General features: G+C 46.7%; 1 protein-coding gene across 1 annotated transcript in view; it reads right to left on the bottom strand.

Moving 5' to 3' along the window:
• The window catches only part of Pclo (piccolo presynaptic cytomatrix protein), a gene marked incomplete at its 5' end in the record, with an annotated part of 335,712 nt that overhangs the window by 156,883 nt on the left and 164,621 nt on the right, over positions 1-14,208 (bottom strand). Inside the window, 3 exon segments of the mRNA XM_013510507.1 lie at positions 7,510-9,524; positions 9,893-11,749; positions 11,897-14,208. Coding sequence (XP_013365961.1) covers positions 7,510-9,524; positions 9,893-11,749; positions 11,897-14,208 — 6,184 coding nt within the window.

The following is a 14,208-nucleotide window of genomic DNA, read 5'->3' as shown; positions in this document are numbered from 1 at the left end:
ATGGTGTACATAGGTAACCTAAAATAGAATAAAGCTAAGAAAAATTTTTGAGAATTAAAATTACAACTTATCCTAAGACATAACTGTAAACAAAGACATAAAAGTTCTTCTTCTATCCTTTTCTTCCGCATTCTTTCATACACAAGGATGCTAAATATTGCAGTACTGCCTATTAGTGAATTATAGCACTGAGGACAAAGCACTGAAGAATAATAAGAGATAACAGTCATTCCAGTGATTCTATGAAGTATTTATATATTGGCTGTCTCATCAGAACAAAATTAACTCTATTTTACATATGACAAAGAGTAACTCTAATCATGCTACATGGCTGGATATGAAATATTAGATTTCTGACTGCTACAGGTTGTACCTCCAGAGTACTAGATCATTAAAAATTATGAAAAATGTTTTAATAATTACCTATGAAAGCCTATGGCAAATATAATCATCATTTTCATACTGTCCCAAACCACTCACTAAATCATGGTGGAATAACAAATATATTTTATTTTCAGATTCTTTTAACACCTAACCACAAAATCATAGAAATTTCTATTATTTTTTCTCTCATTGAGTGATTACCCCTTAGCCTAGAACACAACCTGAAAACATGACATTAAAGCAGTTAAAATTTTTTTGTCTACACGTCTGCAAATATATGAAGTATTTCTTCTTCATAAACCTAAACTATGTGAAACAGTTCCCCCAAAACTAAGTTAAAAGCAAAGCATTCTTGTAAAGTACTTGGCCATGACCCATACTCCATATAAGCTACAGAAGCTCCTGTTTATTTACTGAGAATTCATTAAGGGATGGAAAATTAAATTAATGTCAAGAAATAATTTACTGATTTTTCTAGAAGATAAAGCTGATGGGCTTATAAAAGCACAGCAGCTTTAATAAATGTAATTTTAAATGGTTAATATTTCCTTTGATTCTTAGATCTACACAGTCATTACCATGAGAACAAGGGTAGAAATGAATGGATAACCAAATTATTTTCCAAATGGGTAATCAAAGAAATCTGAGATTTCTGCTTGCTGGGTATTTGAATGGGCAATGACTGGCATCAACACCTACCATAAATGAAGAACTGGTTGAAACCACCAGTAAAGAAGCTTTTTCCAAATACAACACCACTTTCATTTTTGTTGGAGCCGTTTCTGCCACTTTAATACCTATGTCATGATGAAGAAATTCACGCCATTCATTTATGTCAGAAGGAAATTTAAAGTTCTGATGGAGTTGTTTATGAAATATGATGAAAATTTTTACACTCCAAAATAGTTTCAGCTCAAGGTTTGAAGAATTAAGTGACCGAACTATAAAGTAGCCTTTCCCCCTGAGACTAAGGTTGTCTGTGATTACAGCTGAGTTTTGTTAGAAAAAACAGTGGCGACTTGCCTTTGTCCCTGTCACACTAAAAGATCCCACCGAAAGATCAAAGAAGAAAATGTGCGCCAACCCATCAAGAGTGATGTGTTGTGTACTTAGAATGGTTTAGCAGAGAGGCAGAAAAATGTCTGTATTCTTTTCATGCACTATTATTTAATCATTCTGTTGAGAACAAAGGAGAGAAGGAATGACAAGGACAATCACATTCAGATTCAAGTCTTCTAAATTTCTGTTTGTCATAATGCTAAGCTTTAATCTGTCATCTCATATAATTATAGGCACTCTTTGTTTTGTCAGCCAAAAATACTGAAATAGCTGTTCCTAATAATTTATCTTATTTTCAATGATTAAATTAATTTTTCAACTGTTTTAATTTGAATCATTTGCAATTTGTTCTTAAGGTGAAATTAAAATAAATTTTTACTGTTGATAACTTCAGGTTAAACTACCTCTCAGTACTTAGCTAGTCCATTTCAGACTCAGTTTACCTACTCTAGGTTCCCTTATCTAGTGCTCTCCTGATTAAAACTCTACACATAATTCCATATAGAGAACCCTTCCAAAACAAAAGTCTATGAAACTAGCTGGGCTTATTTAATGCAAAGGAAATTGATAGTAGCCAAGTGCACTGTATGGGGGACACTGACCTGGACTTCAGAATTCTCATCTTTAAAATATGGAGAGAAAAGTAAACTTGGCAGAAAATGAAGATTTGTACCTCCACTGAGCAGCAGCAGGTGACACCCTGTGTTTGTTGCTTTGTTTTGATTTCTTTTTTGAACTACTGGACATTGAACCCAGGGTTTCTGCACTTAGCTACACCCCCAGGATTTTTTATTATTTTTATTTTGAGACAGTCTCACTAAGTTGTTAAGATGTACAGGCTGGGGTGGAACTTGTGGTCCTTGTGCCTCAGTCTCCCAAAGTGCTGGTATTACAGATTGGTCCCACCACCCTCTAACTGAAACATTGCTTAGTTACATAAGGTTGTAAAACTCTTTAAGTATTTTATGCATTACATGTGTATTATGTACATGTTTATAGATATATGCCTAAAATACATACATATGTGATGTTGTATAGAGTAAGAAAATGTCAATTACTGGAACATACTGTAATGCTATTATATAAATAACATCTCAAAATGTGCCCCTAACTTTTCCTGATTTTTATATTATAATCATCATAGTCTACTCAGTTTTTCCTCAGTAACAGCTAATGCAGCATATTACTAAATCCTAAGCAATTAGTAATTTGTAGAAATATAAACATACACAATAGTGTGTGCATATGGTATGTGCATGTAGTGTGTGTGTGTGTGTGTGTGTGTTTTTGGAGGAGATATATTAGAGAGACTGTGTGTATAGCTTTATTCTCTAGCCAAATATAAAGTTCACTACTATTCAAAAATAGAAAATGAAGTGAATTGGTGGGAAATCAATATGATGAAATACTTAGGAAGATAATGTTAAAGAATGTCATATTTTAATAAATTATGCCAGTAATAATCAATGCTTGGTGAACCAGAACTTCCTTTTGTTAAAGTGGCACATTGGAGCATTCATTGTGACCTTTTGGGAGAGGTCTTTCATGGAACAATAGGAATATAAATGTGTTTCTTAGAATCACTTTCACATTATGAAATATGGATGTCTGGAAAGAATAGCAAAAATGATCTTTCCTTCAGTATCTGAAGATTTGTTTAAAAATTCATTCTAAAAATTGATTATAACAAAGCAGCAAATATTAACTATTAAACAGTGAATGGAGAATAACATGAAAATGTTCTGGGTTTTACTCATTGACAACTTATATATATATGCATTTATTTGTCATTATTAATATACTCTTAATCATTGACTTTAAATTATTTTATTGCTATTTATATTGAAAAATACTTCAAAATAGTATATCCTATTCTAATTTTACAATAGTTGGACTTCATGGTATAAAATTTTAACCATAAAGAAATGTAAGACATTAAAAATTTTACGGCATATTTAAAAAACTACTATTATAAAACAGATGATTTAGTCAAAATCTTAATAGACTGATTTCTTATGTTGATTTCAAAAAGGGAAATGAAAAATAACTCCTACTATGTGTTATTTTTCATAACCAATTTGGGGATCATGACGTTTATTCCTTAAATCTTTCTATTTTGGGAGAATATAAGACAGTTTGACAAAAATAAAATTTAATTTAGGCTATGGAAATTACTCTCAGAAACAGACACTGGAGGGTTCCAAAAAATATCTTAAAAATAGCTATCACAACAGCTACCAGTGAAGCAAAACACATTCTTACAGCAATCAGCTCATGAATACCATCTGCTTTTCAATAGGATCCTGGCTTAAACTGTAGAACAAAAGGATTTTAATAAAGGGTCTGCTTAATACTTAAGAAAAACCCTCTTAAACTGTTTAACAGGTATGAAAATAGCACAAAACAGTTCTACTACTTAATAGTCTGTGCCCAACAGAGGTGAGAATATTTTATATGTAGCATTTTTAGCACAAAAAGTAGTGGGTATCATTGCTAACAAGACAGGAACTACCTGAAATGTACCACTTTTCTTGATGGAGATATCATTACAATTGTTGCACTTCGAGTGATGAATCCAGAACAGAACAGCCTCTCTTCACTGTCATGCAACAGTATTCGATTTTTCACTGCCATTTCTCCCAGTGGGCCCTGTCCCTTCCTCCCCGACTTTGCAGGGCACTTGCTTAACTTTCCTTCCTAAACTTACTGGTGACCCACTGTGCTGATGCGGACCAGTCGCATTGTGCAGAAGAAACAGAATGGGCATGAAGAACTGGTTTCATGCTCTGGTTTGCAAATTCATCTTAGACAGGATGCTAGAGGTAATTCATAGACACGTGTGAACATACTGCACTCAGATGAATCCTGGCAGAGTATACAGTTATACATTCAACAAGGGGAAATAGAGCAAAGAGAAGACAGCAGGAGGAAATACTGTAACACTGAATTACACAAAATGTGTACTAGGAGGATGAACTTATTTTGCTTTTGCTTTTGTTTAAGGTGGTTCAAATTTTGTTTTGCTTTGTTTTGTTTTTTTGGGGTGGGGACAAATTTTTGAAGTCCTCCAAAATGTAAACAGCTTGACAGAGTTATCTATAACTAATTTATGCAATTAAATAATTACTATAGAGAACCTATGATGAGTCAGGTATCTTTCTGGGCACTGGGAATACAACAATGAACCAAAAAATTCTTTCTCATAAATAAATTGAGTTTATGTTCTAGTGGGAAAAAATGAAATGCAGAACATATTTAATAAGCAATCTGCATACATGCAGGGTCAAAAGTGAACTCACTGTGATAGGCATAACTTTAGAGAACTCTGGGGTCTCTGTGGAGGGGAAGCCTGAGCAGAAACCTGACATAGGGTGAGGGACACCAGAAGATCTGCTGGGAGGTCCCGGTGTGGCTGAGATGGGCCTGAGTGGTTCACCCACAGGACAGGATGAGGGTAAGATGAGGAGGCACGGGTGCCATCAGTGGGCCTTTCTGAGCAATGTCTCAAGCAGCCTCATTTGACGCCCTCCTGGCTGGTGCAGAAAGTGACACAATCTGAGGTCCATCCAGAAAGTCACTCCCACTGTATCTCAGAACTGACTACGAGAAAGACCGAAGTGGAAGGAGTCCACCGTGTATCACTGAAAGCTCTAAAAGGTCCGCCACCACTGGCATCCCTATCTTTCACACAGCAGTAAGTGTCCTTCTGCCTGGCCTCGGGGCCTATGGAGTGGTGACATTTTTTTCCAACTCTGAAGGCCTGTGAAAATTCAGTCTGTAATCTACAGTACTCAGCTAGACTTCTTAAATTTAATTTATATCATGGTGACTATCACTTAGGGAATTATTTTTTAGTTTAATTCTTAGCCACACTGACAATTAAGAAATTAGTTTAAAATAGAATCAATATCTGTCTAGATATTTGATAGAAACTAATTATAAAATTTACATCTTAAAGTACCTAAAGTGATAGGAAACTGTCCCTGTGTATAAAATGGTCTACTTTGCATGCTACAACACAGTGAAAGAGCTTGTACACTGGCATTCCCCAGTCTGCACCGAGTTCGGCCAGTTGGAAGAACTACTGTGTTGTGCATCTGAGCTCTGAACACCCACGGTGTTTCGAATTCAGTAACACTTAGTAATTCTACTCAGCTTAGGTTATCACTAGATATCAGTAACTTAATGCTTTCATAATTGGTAATACAGCCTCTACTGCTCATTGTATCTTTCTTTGCATACTTCCAATTTCAAAGTGACTACTGCAAGGAAATATATTGATAACTTGAGTGTCTTGCTTAACTGAGTTCATTTGATTGAGGGCACAGGAATATTAAGTAAATCATCAATACACCAACTGGAAAAGCCTATTCTTTCTAATGTCAGAAGCCTGGCGTATTACTTTTTACATACTGTTCAAAACAGTTTTGAATTTTCTGTATAACTCTTTCAGTGCATTTATAGGCCAGAGGTACAAAAATAAATGCCCATTTATTGTAACTGAATTGGCAATTACTTTTCACAGGAGATTTCATTCCAGAAACAAAGTTATGTATAACGTAACTCTCTATGGACTCAGTGGAATCTCAGTTCACTAGGGATCCCTGACCTTCGTTTTAATTGTAAGATACACAGTTTAAGAAAGAACATAACAAAATTCCATCATAAAACTAATGAATTAATGTATTTATCAGCATGGTGATTGATATGTCTATATACCTATAAATTAATTTACAGTTAGAGCTAATGGTATCTTTTTCAGCCCATAGCCAATGTTAAGCACATATTGGTCAGTGAAAATGTAGCAATACTACAGAAATATTTACTGAAAAGCTTTAGCATTCAGAAACTAGTGCATTAGGGGCTCTTCTAATTTGAATAGAAGGCTTGTTCTAAATTCAACTAATGTACCTATCAGCAACCTTCTAAATAGTTCTATATTAGATTTTCTTTATCATGTACTTTTTAAGGGTGATTATTTTCATTCTCAGTTATAGTAATCTTCATAAATATGGTTAACATATCTCTGAATGTTGTTTCCCTTAAAGCATATCCATGATTTTAGAAAATAATTAAACTATATTACTTAAATGTAAAAATTCTTTTTTGCTTCTCTAATTGCTATGACTAAGGCTCAGCTGAAGTTAGATTAAGCAATTTGCCGGGAACCAAATAAGTACGGATGAACAATGATGACGCCTTATAGATTTATCTGCCACAAACCATTTCTTCTGACCAGTAAAGGATCTAAGCTATTTCTCAAATGCTGCGTCTGAGAGCAGAGCACACAGACCAGATGCCCACCACAAACTCCCACGAGGGGACTGCAGTACCCATCATCTAAATGTACGGTTACTGTAATGGTTGAGACACTGTGTCAACTTGAGGCGTCTAGAGGCTTGGCTAAGTGACTCAGCAGTTCTGCATCCTGGGCCTGTGCAAGAGGAGGGCACCAAGATGGTGTGGGTGTGGGCAGGTAGCCTGCACACAATATAAGGAGGGAAAGGAGGTTTGCTCCCCCCACTTTGTGCTTTTGCTGTTTTTGCTATCTTCTGTCACCCTAAAGAGTTGTTCCTGTGCCATCCCGCCGTGCCTTCGAGCCAGGTGTTAGCACTGAAACCTCCACAAACTGTGAGCTAAATAAACCTTTGCTTCCTTAATTTAGGGCATTAGGTATTTTGTCTCAGCAATGAGGGAGAAGTAACGAAGACAGTCACCCATCACCCTATCTGCTCATACTCAATGTGTATTCTATTATGCTTGGGAATACATTTAAATTATATCATTGAAATCAGTCTACAGTGGACATTGGGAGGATTTCTACATTAGAACAAAACTCACAACTTCATCAAATCATGAAAGAATGAACTTTCTCATTCTGCCTCATCTGTTTCGCTCCTCTGGTGTTAAACAAAGGCATGCTTTTCTATTTTCTTCCCACATCTGCAGAGTAACAGTCCCCCCTGGAATTTTGTGCTCGATTTGTCCGGTTACCTGCTAAGTCTGCACACACACGACTAGCATCAACACACACACTGTCTTCTACCTGAACAGAAACACTCTTACCGTGAAGCCCTCGGTATACTGAAAAGGAGCCCTGGAACTCTCGTCTGCAGTTGGGCTCAGAGGCTTGGGGTCAGACAGAGACCGCTGCATCATCTTGGCTGTCTTAGGACTTGCTGGGGGAGCTCTGGCCATGTCAGGATGCAGTACTTTCTGTGGACTGATATCATCAGGGAGGGGCTTTTCGTAAGGTACAAAGGCTGATTCTAAGGCTTTGCCTGATGAGAGTGGTGAGATGGGTGAGTACAGGACTTTTGGAGATTTGGGCGGGGAAGGAGCCAGCTGCAGGGTGGAGTCTGCCCGGAGGTGACATGAGTAACCGATCTCTAAAGGTGTTGGGCGCTTCTTGTCTTTGGGAGGAGAAGTGGCACTGAGATACTGAGGGCTCTGTGTGTCTGAATCTGCTTCTGTTTGACATCCTAAACTGCCCCCTTTGTAAGTCTTTTCAGGTGCTGAAATGTGTTTAATAATCTCTACCTTGGCATCCACTCGGGCTCGTATGGAAGGTGTCCGTATGGTTCCCACGGGCTCAGTCTGCACAGAGATCTCGGCCACGGTCTGGACGGCAATGCTGGTGACTTTGGAGGGGGCTTTGGTCTTGTCTGCCTCTGCACCGCCATCCCCGTACTTCCCCACGCGGGCTTTCCTCCGAGCCCTGGTGGGCACGTCCCACTCATCCTGGTCCTCGTCGTCAGTCTGGACACTGGTGTCCACACTCTTCTTGGTCCTCCTCCGCCTGCTGGCGTAACTCCGGTCAGCGGCATCCTCGTCATCTGTCTGGACACCACTGTCCACAATCTTTTTAAAACCCCGGGCATCCTCTGCCGCACCCTCACCCAGCTCGTCATACTGGCCCCGGACTTTGGCTCCCGAGCTTCTCTTTTTCGGCTGCTTTTCCTCTTTGACAACAACGTCAGTCAAAGGAATCTCGGAAACAGTGCTCAGGATGCCAGGAGGGGCGATGTACTGGGTGACCCCATCGGACTGCACTGTGTACCAGCCCTGGCTCTGGGGGATCTCGATGGCCACCACTGCGGAAGCTGTGGTGGTCACATCCTCCGGGGCCCAGAACTGAGAGCCTTCAGGGGCTGCATATTGACCTTCCAGGATAGCCTGCTCCGTGGGTGCCTGGGGAGAAGCCGTTCCCGATGGTTCATAGTTGTACTGGTAGATCTGGCGGATCTTCTGCTCCTCCAGCTGCTGGTGCAGCTGCTGTTGCAGCTGCTGGATTTGCTCCAGCTGTAGCTGCTGCTGAGCCAGGGTCTCCTGCCTCATCATCAGCTGGGCCTGCCGCTCTTCCTCCTGCTGGTAGAGCAGGTGCTGCTTCATAGACTGCAGCTCCTCTAACTTCTTTTGAACCATGATCTTTTCCTGTTCTCGGAACCTTTGGATTTCCTGCCGTTCCCACTCCAGTTCCTCAGCGAAGCGCTGTTGCTTGATTTTCTCCAATTCCAAGAGCTCACGCTCCAAGTCCAGTTGCTGCTGTTGCTTGTCTTCTTCAGGGACAATTAAAAGAGTGCCTTCATCTCCCACCACTTGGGGAAACACTTCAGATGCTGTGGTCAAAGTGGGAACAGAGTCTATTGCCTCTGCAGTCAGAGTTTCCATAGTAATTGTTTGCAAACTGGCACTGATGTCAACACCAGTTACTGCAATGTCTGTTTCAGATGCACCCGTGGCTATGAAATAGGATCTCGGCATCGGCTGGCCCTGGTGCAGGGCGGACAACGAAGTCGCTGAGTCGGTTGTATGAATGCCAGACAAATCCCTTACACTGGTGCTGAAAATGGAGCCTGGTTGTGTGGTGATAGCAAAGGTAGAGGGGATTGGAGTTGCTACCGAAGAATATACAACACCATTAGACGACCTCAAAACACTGCCTGCACCATACTGGGGTCCCGGAGGTGGAGTCATCCTTGCTGTGGAATACTGTGGGGTGCTAATCCCAACTCCTGAAATGACTTGTCGTGTTTCTGGATATGGACCTGTAGTCTTGCTTGAATAATCCATTACCTCACCTGAAACACAGGGTACAGTTATAGTCCAGTTCTCACATGAACGATGGGTTTTGTGTCTGACAGCCCTCTCATCTTGACGAACACAACGAATGGGACTGCATGCAAATCCACGGGGTAACCTAATTAGGTGCAGAACAAAAGCAACGTCGAACATGCAGGCACATGCAGGCGACAATTTGTCTGATTGGGACAAATAAAAAATAAACGAAGAAACAGAAGCGCACATGTACTCCAAAATATGCTGCCAGAACCTCCAAAGAAAAGAGAAAATGTAACAAAACTGGGATGGGGACGACATTTTCATCCTGAAATGAGATGAGGGACAGCATAATATTTCAAGGACAGGTCTGTGGCCACGTCATACTGACCTGTAGAAATTCTTCCTGAAGTTAGATCTACTGCTGCATCAGCACCGCCAGAATAATCAAAAGCATTCTTACTTTTATAGAAAAAATGCCCAGCTTCTGCTAAATTAGTGTCAGACATGGAGGCTTTCATTCCACCAATTCCTCTATAACTGTAGGGCCCAGACCTGTCATACTGATAGTGGTCATCCCGATAACCGAAGCGATCCTCAGGAAGAGTGGTTGCGGGCTGCTGGGTTGTGCAGCTTCTGCCGAAAGGGAACTTATAGACCATGTCACAGCACACGGCCCTTCTTCCTGCAGTCAAATCAACAGGTTTCTCATCATCTTCTATTATTTTGGTCACCACACCTGAAGTAGAATCATCCATGGTTACAACAGTTCTGTGAGACTTTGTTGTGCTGAGATCCACTACTTCCCCATCAGGGATTGCCTGGGAGGTCATGCTATCAGTCCATCCATTTGTGACTCCAACAGGAGGCACAGTGACAGGTTTTGTAACAGCCAATGTTACTGCATGTGCGGAAGGACCTAGAGACAAATTTATTGGTGCTTCCTCCCTAAGTGCTGGGTAGGCCTGGCTGCTGGGCAGCCTGTATGGGGGCTCAGCATGCTTTGATGTAGTGAGCTGCAGTGGGGTTGGGATCATGTGTTCTATGCCCACCAGGCTTTCTGTGCCTGAGGTATAACTGGCAGTAGTTGTGCATGCAACAACTGTCACTGTCTCTATGTCCAGGGAGACTGGAGTCACCCCTGATGATGCTGCACTGAGATTGATGACAGAAGGCTGGACGGCACTCATTGGTCTCCCATAAATGTCATTTGCCATGGCCTGTCTTTTCACATCCACAGCAGATGCAGAAAGATCCACACATTTTTCAGTTGCTTTCACATCTACTTTGGGTACGGTACGCAAGTCAATGGCATCCCCAACAAGAGGCAGTTTTCCATTTTCCTTGTGCTTCTCTAAGTGTAGGTTATCTAGAGCAAGAGGCTCTGGAGGAATTGATACGGAAACACTGCCAGGACCAATGCTGGCGATGGTCTGTCTGGGTTCTGGAATCTCCGCCTTGTAGACCTCAGCTGGAAGAAAATGTGGAGCCGGAGCTCCTTGAAATGAAGGCAGCATTACCACAGGGGCAACTGAGAATGTCTCCAAAGCTCCTGCGAGGTACAGGGCTGGCTGGGAAGAACCCTGGATTTCTGCAGAGCTCACAGGAGGAACTACAGAAAACACAGGGTCGATGGAAACCAGCTCCTGTGGGGGGGATCCCAGGGGCCAACTGGTAACTGCCTGGCTAGCTGAGGACTCGGTGGGCGTCCCGGGCTCTGATGGCAGTGTAATGACCACGTACGTTTCCATGAGGGACTTGCCAAACCTTGGTGATGACTTGTTGGAGTGTGGGGAGAGGGGGGAGGTGGGGGAAGGCAATGTATACTCCGCGGAGGTCTCCAGACTCAAGGTCATGCCCGAAGCTAACGGTGGACCTGTTGGTTTGGGCTGTGTGTCCCTCGGTTTCTGCACAGCTCCCGGGAGCTGAGGAACTGCTGGTTTGGGAGCGATGGGTGGTTTGCTTGGCTCGGGCCTGTGTGTGAAAACGAGTCCAGAGGGAATGGAGGCAGGCTTAGGGGGGACAGGAGGGGGTGCGGGGGTGCATACTTTTGTTCCAGGCGACCCATCACTCCTAGGGACGGCTGCCGCCTCTGCAGGAGTGACAGCGTCAGTCCGAGGCGCCGCTGCGGTAGCTGGAGTCAGGGGAGCAGCAACTGTGGACTTTTTTTTAGGGTGAGCAGTTGGTTTAGGCGATGTGGGTGGGGGCAGTGGGGGAGGGGGAGGAGGAGGAGGGGGTAGAGGAGGAGAGAGAGGAGGAGATGGAGGAGGAGGAGGTGGAGGAGGAGGGGGAGGAGGAGGAGGGGGTGGGGGCGGAGGTGGGGGAGGTGGGTGTGGGCGGCGGTGCGGCGGGCGGGGGGGTGGGGGGGGGGGGGGGGGCGGGCGGGGTGCGTTTGGGGGTGGGGGCGGAGGTGGGGGAGGAGGCTGGGTTGAAACATCCAGAGAAGAACTTCGGAGGAAGGGCCGAGACTTGGCGGGCAGGGAGGACACCGAGGGGCTGCCCCGCGGAAACTGAGACGGTGGGCCTCCGCGAGGCAAGACCTCCCTGGATGGGAAGTGTGCCGCTGCCGGCGGCTCCTTCCTCAGGGGTGCCGCTGCAGGGGCCAACGGCTGGTCAGACACGGCCTCCGATAAGGATGTTTTCCTTGGTTCGGCCTCAGACTCCTTCCTTTCATCTCTGTAAGCTTCCAACCCTTCCAGAATAACCCCAGGGCTGGCTTCCCTCTTAGCTTTTCCCACTGGCTCTCTCTCAGACTCAGCCCAGTCCGCTTCAGCTCCCGGCGGCTCTGGGACTGGAGGGGGCGCGCCGGATACGGAGGTCGCGGCGGGACCCGCGCCGGCCCCGCTTTCCCGGGCGCCAGCCGGCCCCGAGGGTCTGCTGATCTCCTCCGGGTAGTCTATGACGCTTCCTGGGAGGTAGGTGGACGAGGAGACGTCCGCCGAGCCCTCGCCCCTGGCGGCGTCCAGCCCGGCGCCGGGCGAGGAGCTGTCCGTGGTGCACAGCGAGGACAGCGAGGACGCCAGCGAGGGCGACGCCGAGTCCGAGGGCGGCAGCGAGGCCGCGCTCTCCGAGGGCTCCGCGTAGGTCAGGATCAGCGACTCGTGGGCAATGATCTCCTGGATTTCCCTCGTGTAGTCCGTCACGTACTCGTCCTCGATGTCTTCTGTGGAGAAGTGCTGGGTGATTCTCACGTCCGGGATGGACAGCGTGGCGCTGCTGGTGGAGTCCGTCAGCGACGCGCCGGAGAGCACGCTGGAGGTGAGCGAGGCGTCGGGCGCGCGGTCCAGGTCCAGGTCCAGGTCCACCCCGGCCGCGGGCATCTCGTCCCCCGCGGGGGCTCCAGGGCTCAGCGGCAGCTGCTGCCGCCTCAGGAGCTGCTCGTAGGCAGCGTCGGCGTCCAGCAGCTCCTTTGCTTCGCCAGCGGCCGTCACCAGGGTGTCCAGGTCCACGATCTCGTGGCTCTCCGGGATGATGTAGGAGCTCGACACGATGTCTTCCTGAGGCACAGCCACATGCAAGCCCTCCAGCTCGTACAGCTCCTTCTGGAAGTCTGTGATCTTCTGCATCGGGTCCTCATACAGGGGCTCCACAAGCCTCACCTCTGGCTCCCGCGCCCGCTGCGGCGCGAGTCCGTGCTCCTCCTCCGGCCCCGCCAGTGGGCTGCTGTCCGGCCCCGCGAACGCGTCCTCCACGAGCGACTCGTAGATGTAGTCCTCGATCAGCATCCCGCCGTACAGCGGCTCCTTCTCGAACGCCTCGTCCCGCTCGCCGGCGCCCGGGAACGCTCTGTACCTGGGGGCCCGGTGCATCACGTCTTCGTACATCTCCTTGGCGCTCTTCAGCGGCCTGCGAGCGCCTTCCTCGGGCGCAGCCGGCGGCTCCTCCGTGGGCGAGCGCAGCGACACCGCGGCGGGCAGCTTGTAGACCTTCTGCACCTCGATGATCTTCTCGGGGCTGATCTCGAAGCCGTCGGGGTCGGACTCCAGGCTGGGCGAGTACTCGGAGCAGGAGGAGCGCTGCAGCTCCTGCATCTCGGCCGCCTGGCGCAGCTCCTCGGTGGGGGACGCGTCCTCGATGGGCGACAGCGTGCTGGGCGGCGTCTTGGGCCGCTCGCGCCTGCGCTGCGCGCGCAGCTCCTCCTTGTCCTTCTTGGACTTGCGGCCCGCGCCCTTGCGCTGCTGCTGCTCCGCCTCGCGCTGCCGCTCCTGCTCCCGCAGCAGCTGCTCCTCCTCGCGCAGCTCCTCCTCCTCCGAGGAGTCCTCGATGGTGGGCAGCGGGGGCCCGTGGCTGCGGTGCCGGGCCTTGCGCGGCTGCTTGCCCTCGCCGCGCCGGTGGCTCGGGCTGCTATCGCTGTCCTCGTCCAGCGACGACACGGACGTGGGCGAGGTGCCGGGCGTGAAGCTGGACGCGTGCAGGCTGGAGGAGCCCTCGCCGCGCGAGCGGTCCTCGGGCGAGTCGGTCAGGCTCTCCATCTCCAGCTCGGGCTCCTCGTCGGGGAACAGCGCGGCGCGCCGCTGCTCGGCCGTGCTCAACTCGATCGTCTTGAAGCGCCGCAGGCCCCCGCCGGCCAGCGCCGGCTCCTCGCCCTCCTGGCTCTTGGTCTCCCTGGCCTTGCCGTCGGGGCTGTCGTCGAAGGCCTCGTCCTCCTCATCATGCCACGAGTGGCGGCGGCCCGTCTCCTCCTCCAGGCCGGCGCCGGGCTTGCGC

The sequence above is a fragment of the Chinchilla lanigera genome, unplaced genomic scaffold, assembly GCF_000276665.1.
Source record: "Chinchilla lanigera isolate Chin_1 unplaced genomic scaffold, ChiLan1.0 scaffold00009, whole genome shotgun sequence".
Taxonomy (NCBI): domain Eukaryota; kingdom Metazoa; phylum Chordata; class Mammalia; order Rodentia; family Chinchillidae; genus Chinchilla; species Chinchilla lanigera.
Note: the sequence above shows the minus strand (reverse complement) of the source record. Positions and strands in the feature narration are given on the sequence as shown.